This window comes from Oncorhynchus mykiss, chromosome 5, assembly GCF_057628025.1.
Source record: "Oncorhynchus mykiss isolate SJ-2025 chromosome 5, ASM5762802v1, whole genome shotgun sequence".
In the NCBI taxonomy this organism is placed as follows: domain Eukaryota; kingdom Metazoa; phylum Chordata; class Actinopteri; order Salmoniformes; family Salmonidae; genus Oncorhynchus; species Oncorhynchus mykiss.
This window is the reverse complement of record NC_143026.1, coordinates 79,851,513-79,868,400: the sequence shown is the minus strand read 5'-3', so window position 1 is coordinate 79,868,400 and position 16,888 is coordinate 79,851,513. Positions and strand designations below refer to the sequence as shown.

The 16,888-nt window shown below is 45.6% G+C and overlaps 1 protein-coding gene across 1 annotated transcript in view; it reads right to left on the bottom strand.

Moving 5' to 3' along the window:
- The window catches only part of LOC118936475 (KICSTOR complex protein SZT2), a 131,340-nt gene that overhangs the window by 40,297 nt on the left and 74,155 nt on the right, over positions 1-16,888 (bottom strand). Inside the window, 9 exon segments of the mRNA XM_090236706.1 lie at positions 191-330; positions 10,723-10,774; positions 11,048-11,166; positions 13,960-13,967; positions 14,905-15,170; positions 15,844-15,901; positions 15,952-15,973; positions 16,229-16,360; positions 16,606-16,700. Coding sequence (XP_090092832.1) covers positions 191-330; positions 10,723-10,774; positions 11,048-11,166; positions 13,960-13,967; positions 14,905-15,170; positions 15,844-15,901; positions 15,952-15,973; positions 16,229-16,360; positions 16,606-16,700 — 892 coding nt within the window.

Genomic DNA, 16,888 nt, shown 5'->3' with positions numbered 1-16,888 from the left:
GTGTCTAGGACGGCTGTGGTACTCTGGTGTGTCTAGGACGGCTGTGGTACTCTGGTGTGTCTAGGACGGCTGTGGTACTCTGGTGTGTCTAGGACGGCTGTGGTACTCTGGTGTGTCTAGGACGGCTGTGGTACTCTGGTGTGTCTAGGACGGCTGTGGTAGTCTGGTGTGTCTAGGACGGCTGTGGTACTCTGGTGTGTCTAGAACGGCTGTGGTACTCTGGTGTGTCTAGGACGGCTGTGGTACTTAATGAGATGGGCATGTTGGACTGCGCTGACCTCTGCTGCCAAGTCACAAACAGGTTCTCAATCTTCATCTGCTTCACCATCTCTGTCAACATGGAGATTAAACCACACAAACACTCTTTAGTCACACAGCACAGCGGTGGGGAATGGGGAGAAGTAAGCATGCGTCACAAATGGCACCCTATTCTTTATATGATACTACACATAGGGCTCTGGTCAAATGTAGTGCACTATAAAGGGAATAGGGTACCATTTAGGACAGCCTAGTGTTCCCAAGGCCATGTAGCATGTGGTAACCATCCCTCACAGCTCAGAGCCAGCAGCTAACAGCTATCAGCCAGGCCTTGAGCCTCCTGCCTGGATCTGCATGGCACTGTCTGTCTCTGTTAGGGCCAAGGACTGACTACCCACATCTCCTCAATAAGTAGAGCTGGCTACTTCATCTCGGTTACTGCCTGCCTGGCTGCGGATGGACTGGTGTGGCTCATCTTGTACCAAATGAACATAGCTAGTGCATCTTGTAATTTAAACACCCTCTTTAAACCTTTAACAACACATTGACATTGGGTGTTAGAAGAACATTGCTTTACAAATCCCCTTAGTTCACAAATAAATATATAATTAACAAAACTGTAAAAACTGGCATACATACAATACAACCATTACAAACAAATCAATATACTACATTATAATGTACATTATAATTCAATAGACAGTACAGTATGTTTTTATTTTTTTTATTTCACCTTTATTTAACCAGGTAGGCTAGTTGAGAACAAGTTCTCATTTGCAACTGCGACCTGGCCAAGATAAAGTATAGCAGTGTGAACAGACAACACAGAGTTACACATGGAGTAAACAATTAACAAGTCAATAACACAGTAGAAAAAAAAGAGAGTCTATATACATTGTGTGCAAAAGGCGTGAGGAGGTAGGCAAATAATTACAGTTTTGCAGATTAACACTGGAGTGATAAATGATCAGATGGTCATGTACAGGTGTATTGGTGTGCAAAAGAGAAGAAAAGTAAATAAATAAACAGTATGGGGATGAGTTAGGTAAAATTGGGTGGGCTATTTACTGATAGACTATGTACAGCTGCAGCGATCGGTTAGCTGCTCAGATAGCAGATGTAGTTGGTGAGGGAGATAAAAGTATCCAACTTCAGCGATTTTTGCAATTCGTTCCAATCACAGGCAGCAGAGAACTGGAACGAAAAGCGGCCAAATGAGGTGTTGGCTTTAGGGATGATCAGTGAGATACACCTGCTGGAGCGCGTGCTACGGGTGGGTGTTGCCATCGTGACCAGTGAACTGAGATAAGGCGGAGCTTTACCTAGCATGGACTTGTAGATGACCTGGAGCCAGTGGGTCTGGCGACGAATATGTAGCAAGGGCCAGCCGACTAGAGCATAAAGGTCGCAGTGGTGGGTGGTATAAGGTGCTTTAGTAACAAAACGGAAGGGCACTGTGATAAACTGCATCCAGTTTGTTGAGTAGAGTGTTGGAAGCTATTTTGTAGATGACATCGCCGAAGTCGAGGATCGGTAAGATAGTCAGTTTTACTAGGGTAAGTTTGGCGGCGTGAGTGAAGGAGGCTTTGTTGCGGAATAGAAAGCCGACTCTAGATTTGATTTTGGATTGGAGGTGTTTGATATGAGTCTGGAAGGAGAGTTTACAGTCTAGCCAGACACCTAGGTACTTATAGATGTCCACATATTCTAGGTCGGAACCATCCAGGGTGGTGATGCTAGTCGGGCGTGCGGGTGCAGGCAGCGAACGGTTGAAAAGCATGCTTTTGGTTTTACTAGCGTTTAAGAGCAGTTGGAGGCCACGGAAGGAGTGTTGTATGGCATTGAAGCTCGTTTGGAGGTTAGATAGCACAGTGTCCAAGGATGGGCCGGAAGTATACAGAATGGTGTCGTCTGCGTAGAGGTGGATCAGGGAATCGCCCGCAGCAAGAGCAACATCATTGATATATACAGAGAAAAGAGTCGGCCCGGGAATTGAACCCTGTGGCACCCCCATAGAGACTGCCAGAGGACCGGAGAGCATGCCCTCCGATTTGACACACTGAACTCTGTCTGCAAAGTAGTTGGTGAACCAGGCAAGGCAGTCATCAGAAAAACCGAGGCTACTGAGTCTGCCGATAAGAATATGGTGATTGACAGAGTCGAAAGCCTTGGCAAGGTCGATGAAGACGGCTGCACAGTACTGTCTTTTATCGATGGCGGTTATGATATCGTTTAGTACCTTGAGCGTGGCTGAGGTGCACCCGTGACCGGCTCTGAAACCAGATTGCACAGCGGAGAAGGTACGGTGGGATTCGAGATGGTCAGTGACCTGTTTGTTGACTTGGCTTTCGAAGACCTTAGATAGGCAGGGCAGGATGGATATAGGTCTGTAACAGTTTGGGTAAAGGGTGTCTCCCCCTTTGAAGAGGGGGATGACCGCGGCAGCTTTCCAATCCTTGGGGATCTCAGACGATATGAAAGAGAGGTTGAACAGGCTGGTAATAGTGTTACCTAGCCTCAGTGCAGTGGGCAGCTGGGAGGAGGTGCTCTTGTTCTCCATGGACTTCACAGTGTCCCAGAACTTTTTGGAGTTAGAGCTACCGGATGCAAATTTCTGCCTGAAGAAGCTGGCCTTTGCTTTCCTGACTGACTGCGTGTATTGGTTCCTGACTTCCCTGAACAGTTGCATATCGCGGGGACTATTCGATGCTATTGCAGCCCGCCACAGGATGTTTTTGTGCTGGTCGAGGGTAGTCAGGTCTGGAGTGAACCAAGGGCTATATCTGTTCTTAGTTCTGCATTTTTTTAACGGAGCATGCTTATCTAAAATGGTGAGGAAGTTACTTTTAAAGAATGACCAGGCATCCTCAACTGACGGGATGAGGTCAATGTCCTTCCAGGATACCCGGGCCAGGTCGATTAGAAAGGCCTGCTCACAGAAGTGTTTTAGGGAGCGTTTGACAGTGATGAGGGGTGGTCGTTTGACTGCGGATCCATAGCGGATACAGGCAATGAGGCAGTGATCGCTGAGATCCTGCTTGAAGACAGCGGAGGTGTATTTGGAGGGCCAGTTGGTCAGGATGACGTCTATGAGGGTGCCCTTGTTTACAGATTTAGGGTTGTACCTGGTGGGTTCCTTGATGATTTGTGTGAGATTGAGGGCATCTAGCTTAGATTGTAGGACTGCCGGGGTGTTAAGCATATCCCAGTTTAGGTCACCTAACAGAACAAACTCTGAAGCTAGATGGGGGGCAATCAATTCACAAATGGTGTCCAGGGCACAGCTGGGAGCTGAGGGGGTCGGTAGCAGGCGGCAACAATTAGTAGTTCGAACTGTTTGGGTATGGACCTGGAAAGTATGACATTACTTTGCAGGCTATCTCTGCAGTAGACTGCAACTCCTCCCCCCTTGGCTGTTCTATCTTGATGGAAAATGTTATAGTTGGGTATGGCAATCTCAGAATTGTTGGTGGCCTTCCTGAGCCAGGATTCAGACACGGCAAGGACATCAGGGTTAGCAGAGTGTGCTAAAGCAGTGAGTAAAACAAACTTAGGGAGGAGGCTTCTGATGTTGACATGCATGAAACCAAGGCTTTTTCGATCACAGAAGTCAACAAATGAGGGTGCCTGGGGACATACAGGGCCTGGGTTTACCTCCACATCACCCGCGGAACAGAGGAGGAGTAGTATGAGGGTACGGCTAAAGGCTATCAAAACTAGACGCTTACAGTTGGAGTCGGAAGTTTACATACAGTAGGGCAAAAAATAAATATGCTTTTCTCTCTTTGTTTACTGGGGTGCTATCCTCAGATAATAGCATTGTTTGCTTTGGCCGTAAAGCATTTTTGAAATCTGACACATTGGCTAGATTCACAACAAGTGTAGCTTTAATTTGATATATTGAATGTGTGATTTCATCAAAGTTAAATTTTTGCAGTAATTTATTTGAATTTGGCACTCTGCATTTTCACTGAATGTTGGCCAGGTGGGACGCTACCGTCCCACATATCCCAGAGAGGTTAAGCTCTAGGAGACAGAACTTGCTGTTTAAAGGCATAGTCAACTTAGTGTATTTCAACTTCTGACCCCCTGGAATTGTGATACAGTGAATTATAAGTGAGATAATCTGTCTGTAAAAAAATTGTTGGAAAAATGACTTGTGTCATGCATAAAGTAAATGTCCTAACCGACTTGCCAAAACTATAGTTTGATAACAAGACATTTGTGGAGTGGTTGAAAAACAAGTTTTAATGACTCCAACATAAATGTATGTAAACTTCTGACTTCATCTGTATATGGCAGGGTCTACGGACAATCACGGATTACAAAAGGAAAACCAGCCCTGTCACGGACACCGACCTCTTGCTTCAGACAAGCTAAAACCCTTCTTCGCACACTTTGAGGATAACACAGTGCCAACGACGTGGCCCGCTACGGAGAGCCCAACGATTGTGGGCTCTCCGTCTCCGTGGCTGACGTGAGTAAGACATTTAAGCGTGTTAACTCTCGCACGGATGCCAGCCCAGACTGCATCCTTAGCCGCATCCTCAGAGCATGCGAAGACCAGCTGGCTGGAGTGTTTACGAACATATTCAATTTCTCCCTATCCCATGCTGCTATCCCCACATGCTTCAAGATGGCTGCGTAGCCACGCACGCCTCGACACAACAGTAGCAGGCTTGATTACCAACAATGACATGACAGCCTACAGGGAGGAGGTGAGAGCAACAGCGCCTCTTCAACCTCAGGAGGCTGAAGAAATTTGGTGTGGCACCTAAAACCCTCAAACTTTTACAGATGCACAATTGAGAGCATCCTGTTGGGCTGTATCACCGCCTGGTATGACAAATGTACCGCCCGCAACCGCAGGGCTCTCCAGAGGGTGATGCTCCAGGACACCTACAGCACCCGATGTCACAGCAAGGCCAAAAGGATAATCAAGGACAACAACCACCTGAGCCACTGCCTGTTCACCCCGCTATCATCCAGAAGGAGAGGTCAGTACAGGTGCATCAAAGCTGGGCCCAAGATAATGAAAAACAGCTTCTATCTCAAGGCCATTAAAATGATAAATAGCCATCACATCACCAGAACATTAGAGTCTGCTGCTAATATACATAGACTTGAAATCACTGGCCACGTTAATAATGAAACACTAGTCACTTTAAATCAAATCAAATCAAATGTATTTATATAGCCCTTCGTACATCAGCTGATATCTCAAAGTGCTGTACAGAAAACCAGCCTAAAACCACAAACAGCAAGCAATGCAGGTGTAGAAGCACGGTGGCTAGGAAAAACTCCCTAGAAAGGCCAAAACCTAGGAAGAAACCTAGAGAGGAACCAGGCTATGTGGGGTGGCCAGTCCTCTTCTGGCTGTGCCAGGTGGAGATTATAACAGAACATGGCCAAGATGTTCAAATGTTCATAAATGACCAGCATGGTCGAATAATAATAAGGCAGAACAGTTGAAACTGGAGCAGCAGCACAGTCAGGTGGACTGGGGACAGCAAGGAGTCATCATGTCAGGTATTCCTGGGGCATGGTCCTAGGGCTCAGGTCCTCCGAGAGAGAGAAAGAAAGAGAGAATTAGAGAGAGCATATGTGGGATGGCCAGTCCTCTTCTGGCTGTGCCGGGTGGAGATTATAACAGAACATGGCCAAGATGTTCAAATGTTCATAAATGACCAGCATGGTCGAATAATAATAATAAGGCAGAACAGTTGAAACTGGAGCAGCAGCACGGCCAGGTGGACTGGGGACAGCAAGGAGTCATCATGTCAGGTAGTCCTGGGGCATGGTCCTAGGGCTCAGGTCAGTTGAAACTGGAGCAGCAGCACGGCCAGGTGGACTGGGGACAGCAAGGAGTCATCATGTCAGGTAGTCCTGGGGCATGGTCCTAGGGCTCAGGTCCTCCGAGAGAGAGAAAGAGAGAAGGAGAGAATTAGAGAACGCACACTTAGATTCACACAGGACACCGAATAGGACAGGAGAAGTACTCCAGATATAACAAACTGACCCTAGCCCCCCGACACATAAACTACAGCAGCATAAATACTGGAGGCTGAGACAGGAGGGGTCAGGAGACACTGTGGCCCCATCCGATGACACCCCTGGACAGGGCCAAACAGGAAGGATATAACCCCACCCACTTTGCCAAAGCACAGCCCCCACACCACTAGAGGGATATCTTCAACCACCAACTTACCATCCTGAGACAAGTCCGAGTATAGCCCACAAAGATCTCCGCCACGGCACAACCCAAGGGGGGGCGCCAACCCAGACAGGAAGATCACATCAGTGACTCAACCCACTCAAGTGACGCACCCCTCCTAGGGACGGTATGAAAGAGCCCCAGTAAGCCAGTGACTCAGCCCCTGTAATAGGGTTAGAGGCAGAGAATCTCAGTGGAAAGAGGGGAACCGGCCAGGTAGAGACAGCAAGGGCGGTTCGTTGCTGCAGAGCCTTTCCATTCACCTTCCCACTCCTGGGCCAGACTACACTCAATCATATGACGACCACTGAAGAGATGAGTCTTCAGTAAAGACTTAAAGGTTGAGACCGAGTTTGCGTCTCTTACATGGGTAGGCAGACCATTCCATAAAAATGGAGCTCTTTAATAATGTTCACATATTTCGCATTACTCATCTCATCTGTATATATTGTATTCTACTGTATCTTAGTTTATGCCGCTCTGACATTGCTCGTATATTTATAAATTCTTAATTCCATTCCTTTACTTAGATTAGTGTGTATTGTTGTGAAATTGTTAGATATTACTTGTTAGATATTACTGCACTGTTGGAGCTAGAAACACAAGCATTTCGCTACACCCGCAATAACATCTGCTAAACACGTGTATTTGACCAATACAATTCAATTTTATTTGACATATTAGATAAACCTAAACGGTAGAATAACACTTCAGAAACCCATATTTTCATCAACTACAGTATATGTTTATAGACATCAAATGTACAGATCAACTCTGGTAGGGCTGAAACCATGATCTACTTTAAAAGCCTAATACAACTGGACTGAGTCCTTGACTCAAACTGTAGCAGGGATTATAGTCAACCCAAAGGAGTGCTGAAGCTTTGGAGATGGTGCATCAGCATGCCCTGATTTACACTGCACAGCTTATATGCCCTCAACACCCCCCCCCCCCGTACTAAAAGGAACTTTTGGGGAAGTTAGCTCAAGAGAGCAGCTTAATGGCTGCTGGGCAGGACCGGGGCAATGGACGAGGAGGAAGAGGAGGACGGGGAGGGCCCAGATGCCCCAGTGTGGCAAAGCCATAGAATTAGAAATTAGAATAATAATTGAATAGGATCTCTATGGGCAGAGCCCTCTGTCCAGTGTCTGTCTCATGCCCAGGGGGTGAAGGGGGTTGAACTGGGCACTGGTGCCCACTGTGCTCCTCATCAGGACAGTGACAGATGACGGTCTGCGCGGGCAAATTTTCTGCCGCTTTGACTCTGCCTTCTGTCCTCATTCATTAGTGTAGAGGCGATTAAGAGGGCATCAAGAACGAGATAGAGAAAAAGTTTGGGACATTTCCTTTCTTTTATGTTGACTTTTTTGCACTGTAATTGGTTGTCTTGTGATGACACTGGGGGCAATGGCATTGCACTTATTTACTGACAAAATGTTGGGAGGATGTTTGTCCCATTTATCACAGTTATGACCTCAAAATCACTGTTGTTAAACAAAAACGCAATATGTGTATCCTCTTAAGTTCCAAGGGAAAAGCAACGAGTAAAACAGTGCCTATTCTTTTAGCAAAATCAAGCACCTAAAAATACCTCTCTCTTTCCTCTCTTGTAGTCAAGCATTCAGGCAGACTGCTCAGAAATGATAGGCATTCTTTGTTTTTGACCCTGGAGCTACGGAACTAAAAACAAAGGCCGTGAAGTCAGAGAGCTGAGTGATTCTCAACACTCCTCAGCTGTGTCCCAAATGGCACCCGGTCAAAAGCAGTGCACTACATAGGGGAATAGGGTTCTATTCCACTACATGGTGTGGTGCCAGGACAACAACCTCTCTCTCTCTCTCTCTCTCTCTCAATGTGAGCAACACAAAGGAGCTGATCGTGGACTACAGGAAAAGAAGGGCCGAACAGGCCCCCAATAACATTGACGGGCTGTAGTGGAGCAGGTCAAGAGTTCATGTTCCTTGGTGCCCACATCACCAACAAAGTGTCATGGTCCAAACACACCAAAACAGTCATTTTGCCCCTCAGGAGACTGAAAATATTTGACATCCTGACCGGTTGCATCACCGCCTGTTATGGCAACTGCTTGGCATCCGACTGTAAGGTACTACAGAGGGTAGTGCGCACTGCCTACTATATCACTGGGGCCAAGCTTCCTGCCATCCAGGACCTATATACTAGGCGTGTCAGAGGAATGCCCAGAAATGGTCAAAGACTTCAGCCATAGACTGTTCTCTCTGCTACTGCACGGCAAGTGGTACCGGAGGTCCAAAAGACTCCTTAACAGCTTCTACCCCCAAGCCATAAGACTGCTGAACAATTAATCATATGGCCACCCAAACTATTTAAATTGACCCCCCCCCCCCCCCTTTGTTTTTACACTCCTGCTATTCACTGTTTATTATCTATGCATAGTCACTTTACCCCTAACTACATGTACAAGTAACCTGAACTAACCTGTACCCCCGCACATTGACTCGGTACCGGTAGCCCCTGTATATAGCCTCGTTATTGTTATGTAATCTTAGTGTGTTACTTTAATTACATTTTTTACTTTAGTTTATTTGGCAAATATTTTCTTACATTTTTTACATTCTTTCTTGCATTTTTGGTTAAGGCCTTGTAAGTAAGCTTTTCACGGTACGGCGCATGTGACAAATAACATTTGATTTGATTTATTTGGGACACAGGCATTCTCTCCACTCCTCTCCGGGAGCTTATCAAAAGGATTCAGAGATACAAGGAGGCTGACGGGGATGTTCACTGAAAAGGTGAAAAAGAGGACTAGAAGAAGGAATGAAGGCCTCAGTGCTGACATGCCATGCCTAGGGAGGGAGGGAGGGAGGGAGGGAAATGAGGTTATGGTGATGTTCTGTATTAAAGACCAAGGGGAATCTACTCAGTACAATTAACAGACAAAGTGTACATCCCAAATGGCACCCAATTCCCTATTTAGTGCACTACATTTACCAGGGATCAAAGGGCTCCGGTCAAAAGTAGTGCACTATGAATTTTAAAACAGTGGAAATGGATTCAGGAAGATCAGATGCATAAGTCTTGGAGTTTCCAAGTATATGATATAACACATATTGTAACTGTAGTTACACCATTTAACAATGCAGCTCCTTGCAATGCAATTCCAATGAGGGCTGAAAGAACTGAATGTAAAGGACAAAGTCAAGAAGTGACAGAGCTGTTGATAGCAGATGTTTTAAACTACTGCTGTTTAAACCTCAGAGAAACAGAGATGAAGGAGGGGATTTAGTGACAAGAAGACACCCAGCCTCCCAGCTTTAGCTAAGAGGAGAAGTGACAAAGCAGAGGAGAATGAGAGGGGGACATAAAAGAAAAGCAACGAGGAGGTACAGGACCTGCTAGTGTGGAAGAAATCCACGTCCCACCCTCAGGAGCTGACAGATGTGTGTAACCTGCCTCGGGAGTGGCCTGGCCTATACCTGCTGCACCACCAGATGCTCCACTAACACTAATACCGCATTTCCATGGAGACTTACCTCGACGCCAGTGTTTTATGTTAATGTAAACTCTAGTATAATTGTGTTACCATTACACGTGTGACATTGTTATGTAAATGCCATCTAAAAAGTCCCCGTGGCCTTGCTTTGAACCCCAGGTGAAAGCAGGAGCCACGGTCCAGTGAGACAAGGGTACTGGCCCGCGTAGAAGGAAACAGAAAACACTGAGCCTTTTGATTAAAACACTGAGGTAAATCCTATATCACGCACCACTAACAGACTGATTCCCCCTGACTGACCAAACCTTGATAAGCCACCAGGACAATGGTCCCAATCCTAACATCGTGCCATCCTTTGATTGTGTGTGGCATATGTTTAATATCATGTATACTTATAGACCACAGTTATGTTGCATCAAAGGGTGTTAGACTGTGATGAATTAAACCAGACGGCTGTGCCGTGCGTGAGACTGAGCGTTTACCTTTTCAGGTCTTGGGCAGGTGTGTCTGATTTAAAGACCTCGGTAATGGTCTTGTTGTGTGGTTACAATCTAACACTCATACAAGTATGATGGTTGTGTGAGATTGACAGTGGATTTTCTGGTACATGTATATGAACTGAGTAAAGGTGAGTAAGAAACGTTTACCTGTTTGGGGTCTGTGTGGGCCAGTGTGTCAGAGAAGCAGCAGTGGTGGAAGAGACCCATCTTCTGGTTGAGGACACATTGGACAACGTGGGCCCTGGTATTCTGCTACTGGACCAGCCTCAACAGCCCACGGTTCAGAGAGGCTCCAAGGTCCACTGACCAGTTATAGGTGTACAGGGTCACCTGCAGAGAGAGAGAGATCAACCCCCCCATACAGCCTTGGAGTGAAAATGGAGCAACATCCTGATAAATCTCTTGTTATAGGCAACTCCCGTGCGCACGCAGGCACGCACCAGGAACACACTCACCAGGAACACACGCACCAGGAACACACGCACCAGGAACAAACGCACCAGGAACAAACGCACCAGGAACACACACACCAGGAAGAATAGCTGCTGCTTCCGAATAATTTGTTTTATTTTTATAATAACAACACACTCCTCTTCACCCCACCTTCTTCAGGATGTGTATGAGGAGAAACCTCTGCCTTGGGGCCACACCCCCCCAGGACTGCCCTGGGCTGAACCAATCAGACTGCTCCAAGGCCTCGAAGCGCTGGAAGCCTTTATGAGCTGATTGGACATATAGGGAGGGAAGAGAGTGAGAGTGGGCCACAAGGGGGGACGATGACTGGGGTTAATCACATTTAAATTCCGAATGTTCTTCATTGAAAAGTAATGAGGACAATTGGAACTGCAATTTCAGTTTAACTTCTGAATTTAAACATATTTGACCATAACCAACCCTGGAGCAGACAGACAGAAGACAGGAGAGACCTGAGCGGAGCCAAACCCTGTTTCTAAGACATGGTAGGGTTGGCTGAGAATCAATTTAACTAGGGGACCTTGAATGTCTTGGACCAGAATATTTCATCTCTTATTTACCATAGAGTATATGACTAAACGGATAGTCAGCTAACCTATTGTGGGAAAGTGAATTTTAAATAAGAAGCTATTAAAATTCAATCATAAATGGTTCTCATTACATCCTAGCAGACATAGCCTATGGGCTGTGGTCAAAACTAGTGTACTAGGTAAGGAATAGTATGTCATTTAGGACATAACCAGCAAAATATCTCAGTAAGGTTTTCTAAGCTCCCAGGGCCAGTTGCATAAAATGATTCACAGAGCCATCCTGAGAGGCGTGCATGGGGCTTGTCTGCTACTGCTTTTAGAGCAGGAGAAAAATAAAACCTTACCTTTTCTAAGAAATAGACTTAGCATCACTGGAAAAATTACTTTTCCAGACAGCCAGAGACTTAAGCTTAAAGAGAAATTGCAACCATTTATGAAAGTAGAAATAGTGAGATTTGATATTTGGAATTGAAATATGAAGTCAGTTTGAGGGAGAAGAGACAGAGGAAACTGTGAACTCTTCATATTCACAGATATAAGGTCATCCTTATTAAGCAACATGATATGATGCACAGCTCATAACCATGCATACAGCTAAGCATTGAGTACAAAGCTTTACATTCCAACAATTAATTAGTGTCTTCAGAAAGTATTCATACCTCTTGACTCACCCGTCTACACACAATACTCCATTATGACAGTGAAAACACGTTCTAATACATTTTTGCTAATTTATTGAAAATGAAATACAGAACTCATTTAAAAAAGTATTCACAAACCTGAGTCAATACTTTGTAGAAGCATCTTTGGCGGCGATTACAGCTTTGAGTCATCTTCTTGTCTGTATCAGATTTGTCAATCTGTATTTGGGGATTCTCTCCCATTTTTCCTTGTAGATTTTCTCAAGCTCTTAAGTTAGAAGGGGAGCAGCAGTGAACAACAATCTTCAAGTCTTTCCACAGTTTATCAATGGGATTCAAGTCTGGGCCTTTGGCTGGACTCAAGGACTTTGTCCTGAAGCCATTCCAGGGCTGCTTTGGCTGTATGCTTGGGGTCATTGTCTAAGGTCGTTTGCACTCTGAAGCAGGTTCTCATCAAGGATTTGCCTGTATATGGCTCCATTCATTGTTCCCTCTATCCTTACCAGTCTCCCAGTCCCTGCCACTGAAAAGCATCCCCATAGCATGATGCTGCCACAACCATGCTTCACAGTAGGGATGGTATTAGATGGGTGATGAGCTGTGCCTGGTTTTCTGTCTCATCAGACAACATAATATTTTGCCTTATGCTCTCAGTCTTTCACGTACCTTTTTGCAACACCAGTCGTCCTGTCATGTGCCTTTTTCTCTGGAGTGGCTTCCTTCTGGCCACTCTCCCTAAAGCCCAGATTGGTGAAGTGCTGTAAAGACTGTTGTCCTTCGGGCAGGTTCTCACAACTCAGCCAAGGAACTCTGTAATTCTGTCAATGTGGTCATTGGGTTCTTGGTCACCTCCCTGACCAAGCTCCTTCTTGCCCGGTTGCTCAGTTTGGTTGGACGGCCAGTTCTAGGCAAATATGGTAGTTCCATATTTTTTCAATTTTCCAGTGATGGAGAACTACTGTGCTCTTGGAAACGTTCAACACTCTAGAAATGGTTTTATACCCTTTCTCGGGAAGATAGAGTATATGCCTTCATAATTCTCAGAGATCTAAAGACAGTTCATTGGACTTCATGATATAGTTTCTGCTCTGACATGTACTGTCAACTGTGGGACCTTATATAAACAGGTGTGTTTCTTTCTAAATCATGTCCAAACAATTGAATTGGCCACAGGTGGACTCCAATCAAGTGTTAATGACATGAAGGATTATCAAAGGCAATTGGATGCACCGGAGCTCAAGTTGGAGTGTAATAGAAAAGGGGTATGAATACTTACGTAATTTACATGTCTATTTCATTTTCAATACATTTGAAATCAAATCTAAAAACACCTTTTCACTTTGTCATTATGGGGTATTGTATGTAGATGGGTGAGAGAAAAACACTCAATTTAATCGATTTTGAATTCCAGATGTAACAACAAAATGTGGAATAAGTCAAGGAGTACGAATACTTTTTGAAGGCAGCAGAGATTCAGTTTTTTTCACCATTATTTTTTGGACAAATTTTCTGCGGCTCAACAGGTAAATAGAATTCCATATGATTTTTAAGAAATCTGAATGAAACCAGAACAGCCTAGAGATAGTGTTGCTTGGTTGGGCTGGCTACAGGTAAATGTACCTGTCAACCTACTGTGAGGAGGGGGGGCAGAGTCAGACTCACCTGTCAACCTACTATGAGGAGGGGGGCAGAGTCAGACTCACCTGTCAACCTACTATGAGGAGGAGGAGGGCATAGTCAGACTCACCTATCAACCTACTATGAGGAGGAGGGCAGAGTCAGACTCACCTGTCAACCTACTATGAGGAGGAGGGCAGAGTGAGAATCACCTGTCAACCTACTATGAGGAGGAGGGCAGAGTCAGACTCACCTGTCAACCTACAATGAGGAGGAGGGCAGAGTCAGACTCACCTGTCAACCTACTATGAGGAGGAGGGCAGAGTCAGAATCACCTGTCAACCTACAATGAGGAGGAGGGCAGAGTCAGACTCACCTGTCAACCTACTATGAGGAGGAGGGCAGAGTCAGACTCACCTGTCAACCTACTATGAGGAGGGGGGCAGAGTCAGACTCACCTGTCAACCTACTATGATGAAGAGGGAAGAGTCAGACTCACCTGTCAACCTACTATGAGGAGGGGGGCAGAGTCAGACTCACCTGTCAATCTACTATGAGGAGGAGGGCAGAGTCAGACTCACCTGTCAACCTACTATGATGAAGAGGGCAGAGTCAGACTCACCTGTCAACCTACTATGAGGAGGGGGGCAGAGTCAGACTCACCTGTCAACCTACTATGATGAAGAGGGCAGAGTCAGACTCACCTGTCAACCTACTATGAGGAGGAGGGCAGAGTCAGACTCACCTGTCAACCTACTATGAGGAGGAGGGCAGAGTCAGACTCACCTGTCAACCTACTATGATGAGGAGGGCAGAGTCAGACTCACCTGTCAACCTACTATGAGGAGGAGGGCAGGATGCAGACTCACCTGTCAACCTACTATGAGGAGGAGGACAGAGTCAGACTCACCTGTCAACCTACTATGATGAAGAGGGCAGAGTCAGACTCACCTGTCAACCTACTATGAGGAGGGGGGCAGAGTCAGACTCACCTGTCAACCTACTATGAGGAAGGGGGCGGAGTCAGACTCACCTGTCAACCTACTATGAGGAGGAGGGCAGAGTCAGACTCACCTGTCAACCTACTATGAGGAGGGGTGTTCTCATCATCTGAACTGTCTTCTGTGGGCAAATAGAGATGAGCACAAACAAACAGCATGGCATTGGCAGGATGCAGTCATTGGCAGGATGCAGTCACTGGCAGGATGCAGGCACTGGCAGGATGCAGTCATTGGCAGGATGCAGGCACTGGCAGGATGCAGGCACTGGCAGGATGCAGTCACTGACAGGATGCAGGCACTGACAGGATGCAGGCACTGGCAGGATGCAGGCACTGGCAGGATGCAGGCACTGGCAGGATGCAGGCACTGACAGGATGCAGGCACTGGCAGGATGCAGGCACTGACAGGACGCAGGCACTGGCAGGATGCAGGCACTGGCAACAGACAGCTCTATAGGAGCTAGCTACACAGAGACATTAAGCTTAAGCTACAGACACAGAGATTGTTTCAAAATAAATAAATAAATAAATGTTAGGCAGTTAAAGTTTGAAAAGGGTTGCTTTGATTGTCAGAGTGACAGAGGAGAGAGAGAACCCAAGTGCAGAACAGCAGCAGAGAAAGCATGTCGTGTCACACTAAGCTTAGAAACAATGCTGCCTGTGTGTATATAATGCACATCTTCACATCTACAGTTAATCATTAGCAATAGTTATTAGAACGATGCCATAAAAGGCATGCTGTTTCTAAAGTGGAGAGAGAAGAGTTGCGACGAGACATTGGGAAATAGCTAGAAATGTTCCAGGTTGGGTTAGAATTTAGTATTTGGGTTTGTGCCCAATTCTGCCTGTTAGCATCATAATAATGTATCTCTATTATGCTGATGTATTACTACTTTCATTAAGTCATTTAGTAAAGTATGTTTGACCACACAATGCAGATATTTAACTACACATTCCAAAGTTACAGAGATAATAGGAAATTGGGCATCATTTGAGGTGAATAAAATTAGCATCATATACTTATAAAGGGCAATGATTATGTTTAACTCCGTGAATCAAATAAGCAAACAAAACCACGGGTCAAGCAAACAGTGACTTCTTTCAGAGCACAGAGATAATAGAACTCAGGTACCTTGCTCTGTGCAGCTCTGCGCAATGCCACTGGTGGAAGATCCTTCCAATGAGGACGAAGGTTCTAGAGGTGGCAGGTGGTTGGCTGAGGTGTTGGATCAGAGGCATGGAAACAAAGATGTCTCCTTGGGGACAACTAGGGGACCAAACAAAAACACAAATGATAAAGTCATTATATATAAAAACATATCCTTTCAAAACTGTCTTGAAAGATGAAGTTTGTGAAATGTGTTTGTAAGCTTATGTATGTACTGTATATACATGCGTTCCTGATATATACTCTTTCCACACTAGCTGGAAGCTTTTAAAATAATGCACATATTCAAATGCTTGAATCTTTCCAGTGATTGTGTCTTTCCAGCGGTTGACTTGATTCTTTCAAATGACCCACCTTGACCCACAAACACTTTGACAGTGGTGTCACTGGCCAGGGAGCTGACCAGATTGACAATCTCTGGCAGGATGGGAGGAAGCAGGAACTGGGAGGCAATATCAGCGGTGCACTGCTGAATGGACGGGCATCCTGTTTACACCAGAGACAGAGCGAGAGAAAAGGAGAAGAAACAGAAAATGAGAGTCTCTCACAGAGACGAGATAGGAGACGACGGCTTCATCCCAAATGGCACCCTATTCCCTTTACAGTGCACTACTTTAGAGCAGAGCCCATCAAGCGGAACAGACAATCGGTTTGGGAAGCAGATCATCTTTTATATTACCTCCTCTCCTGTCAGAGAGGAGCCAGAGAGGAGCCAGAGAGGAGGCACTCACCAACTTTAGCCATGAAGATAATCCAGGGCTGACAGGTGACCTGATACAGAGGGTGTAGGGTCCCAACGTCCCTTCCTATAGCTGGGACACGTCTCCTGTTGGAACATACACACACACACACCCATTAAACAGTGCAATACTGCTGACAAACTCCACATTTAACAGTGGTGAAAAGACTTTGTTTCAAGTGGTATTTTCTGTCTTTCAAATACTTTAGCTGAACTTAATTAATTGAGCTTGCCTGTCGCAATGAAACCAATAGAATAGTTCAAACTCTGCCCAA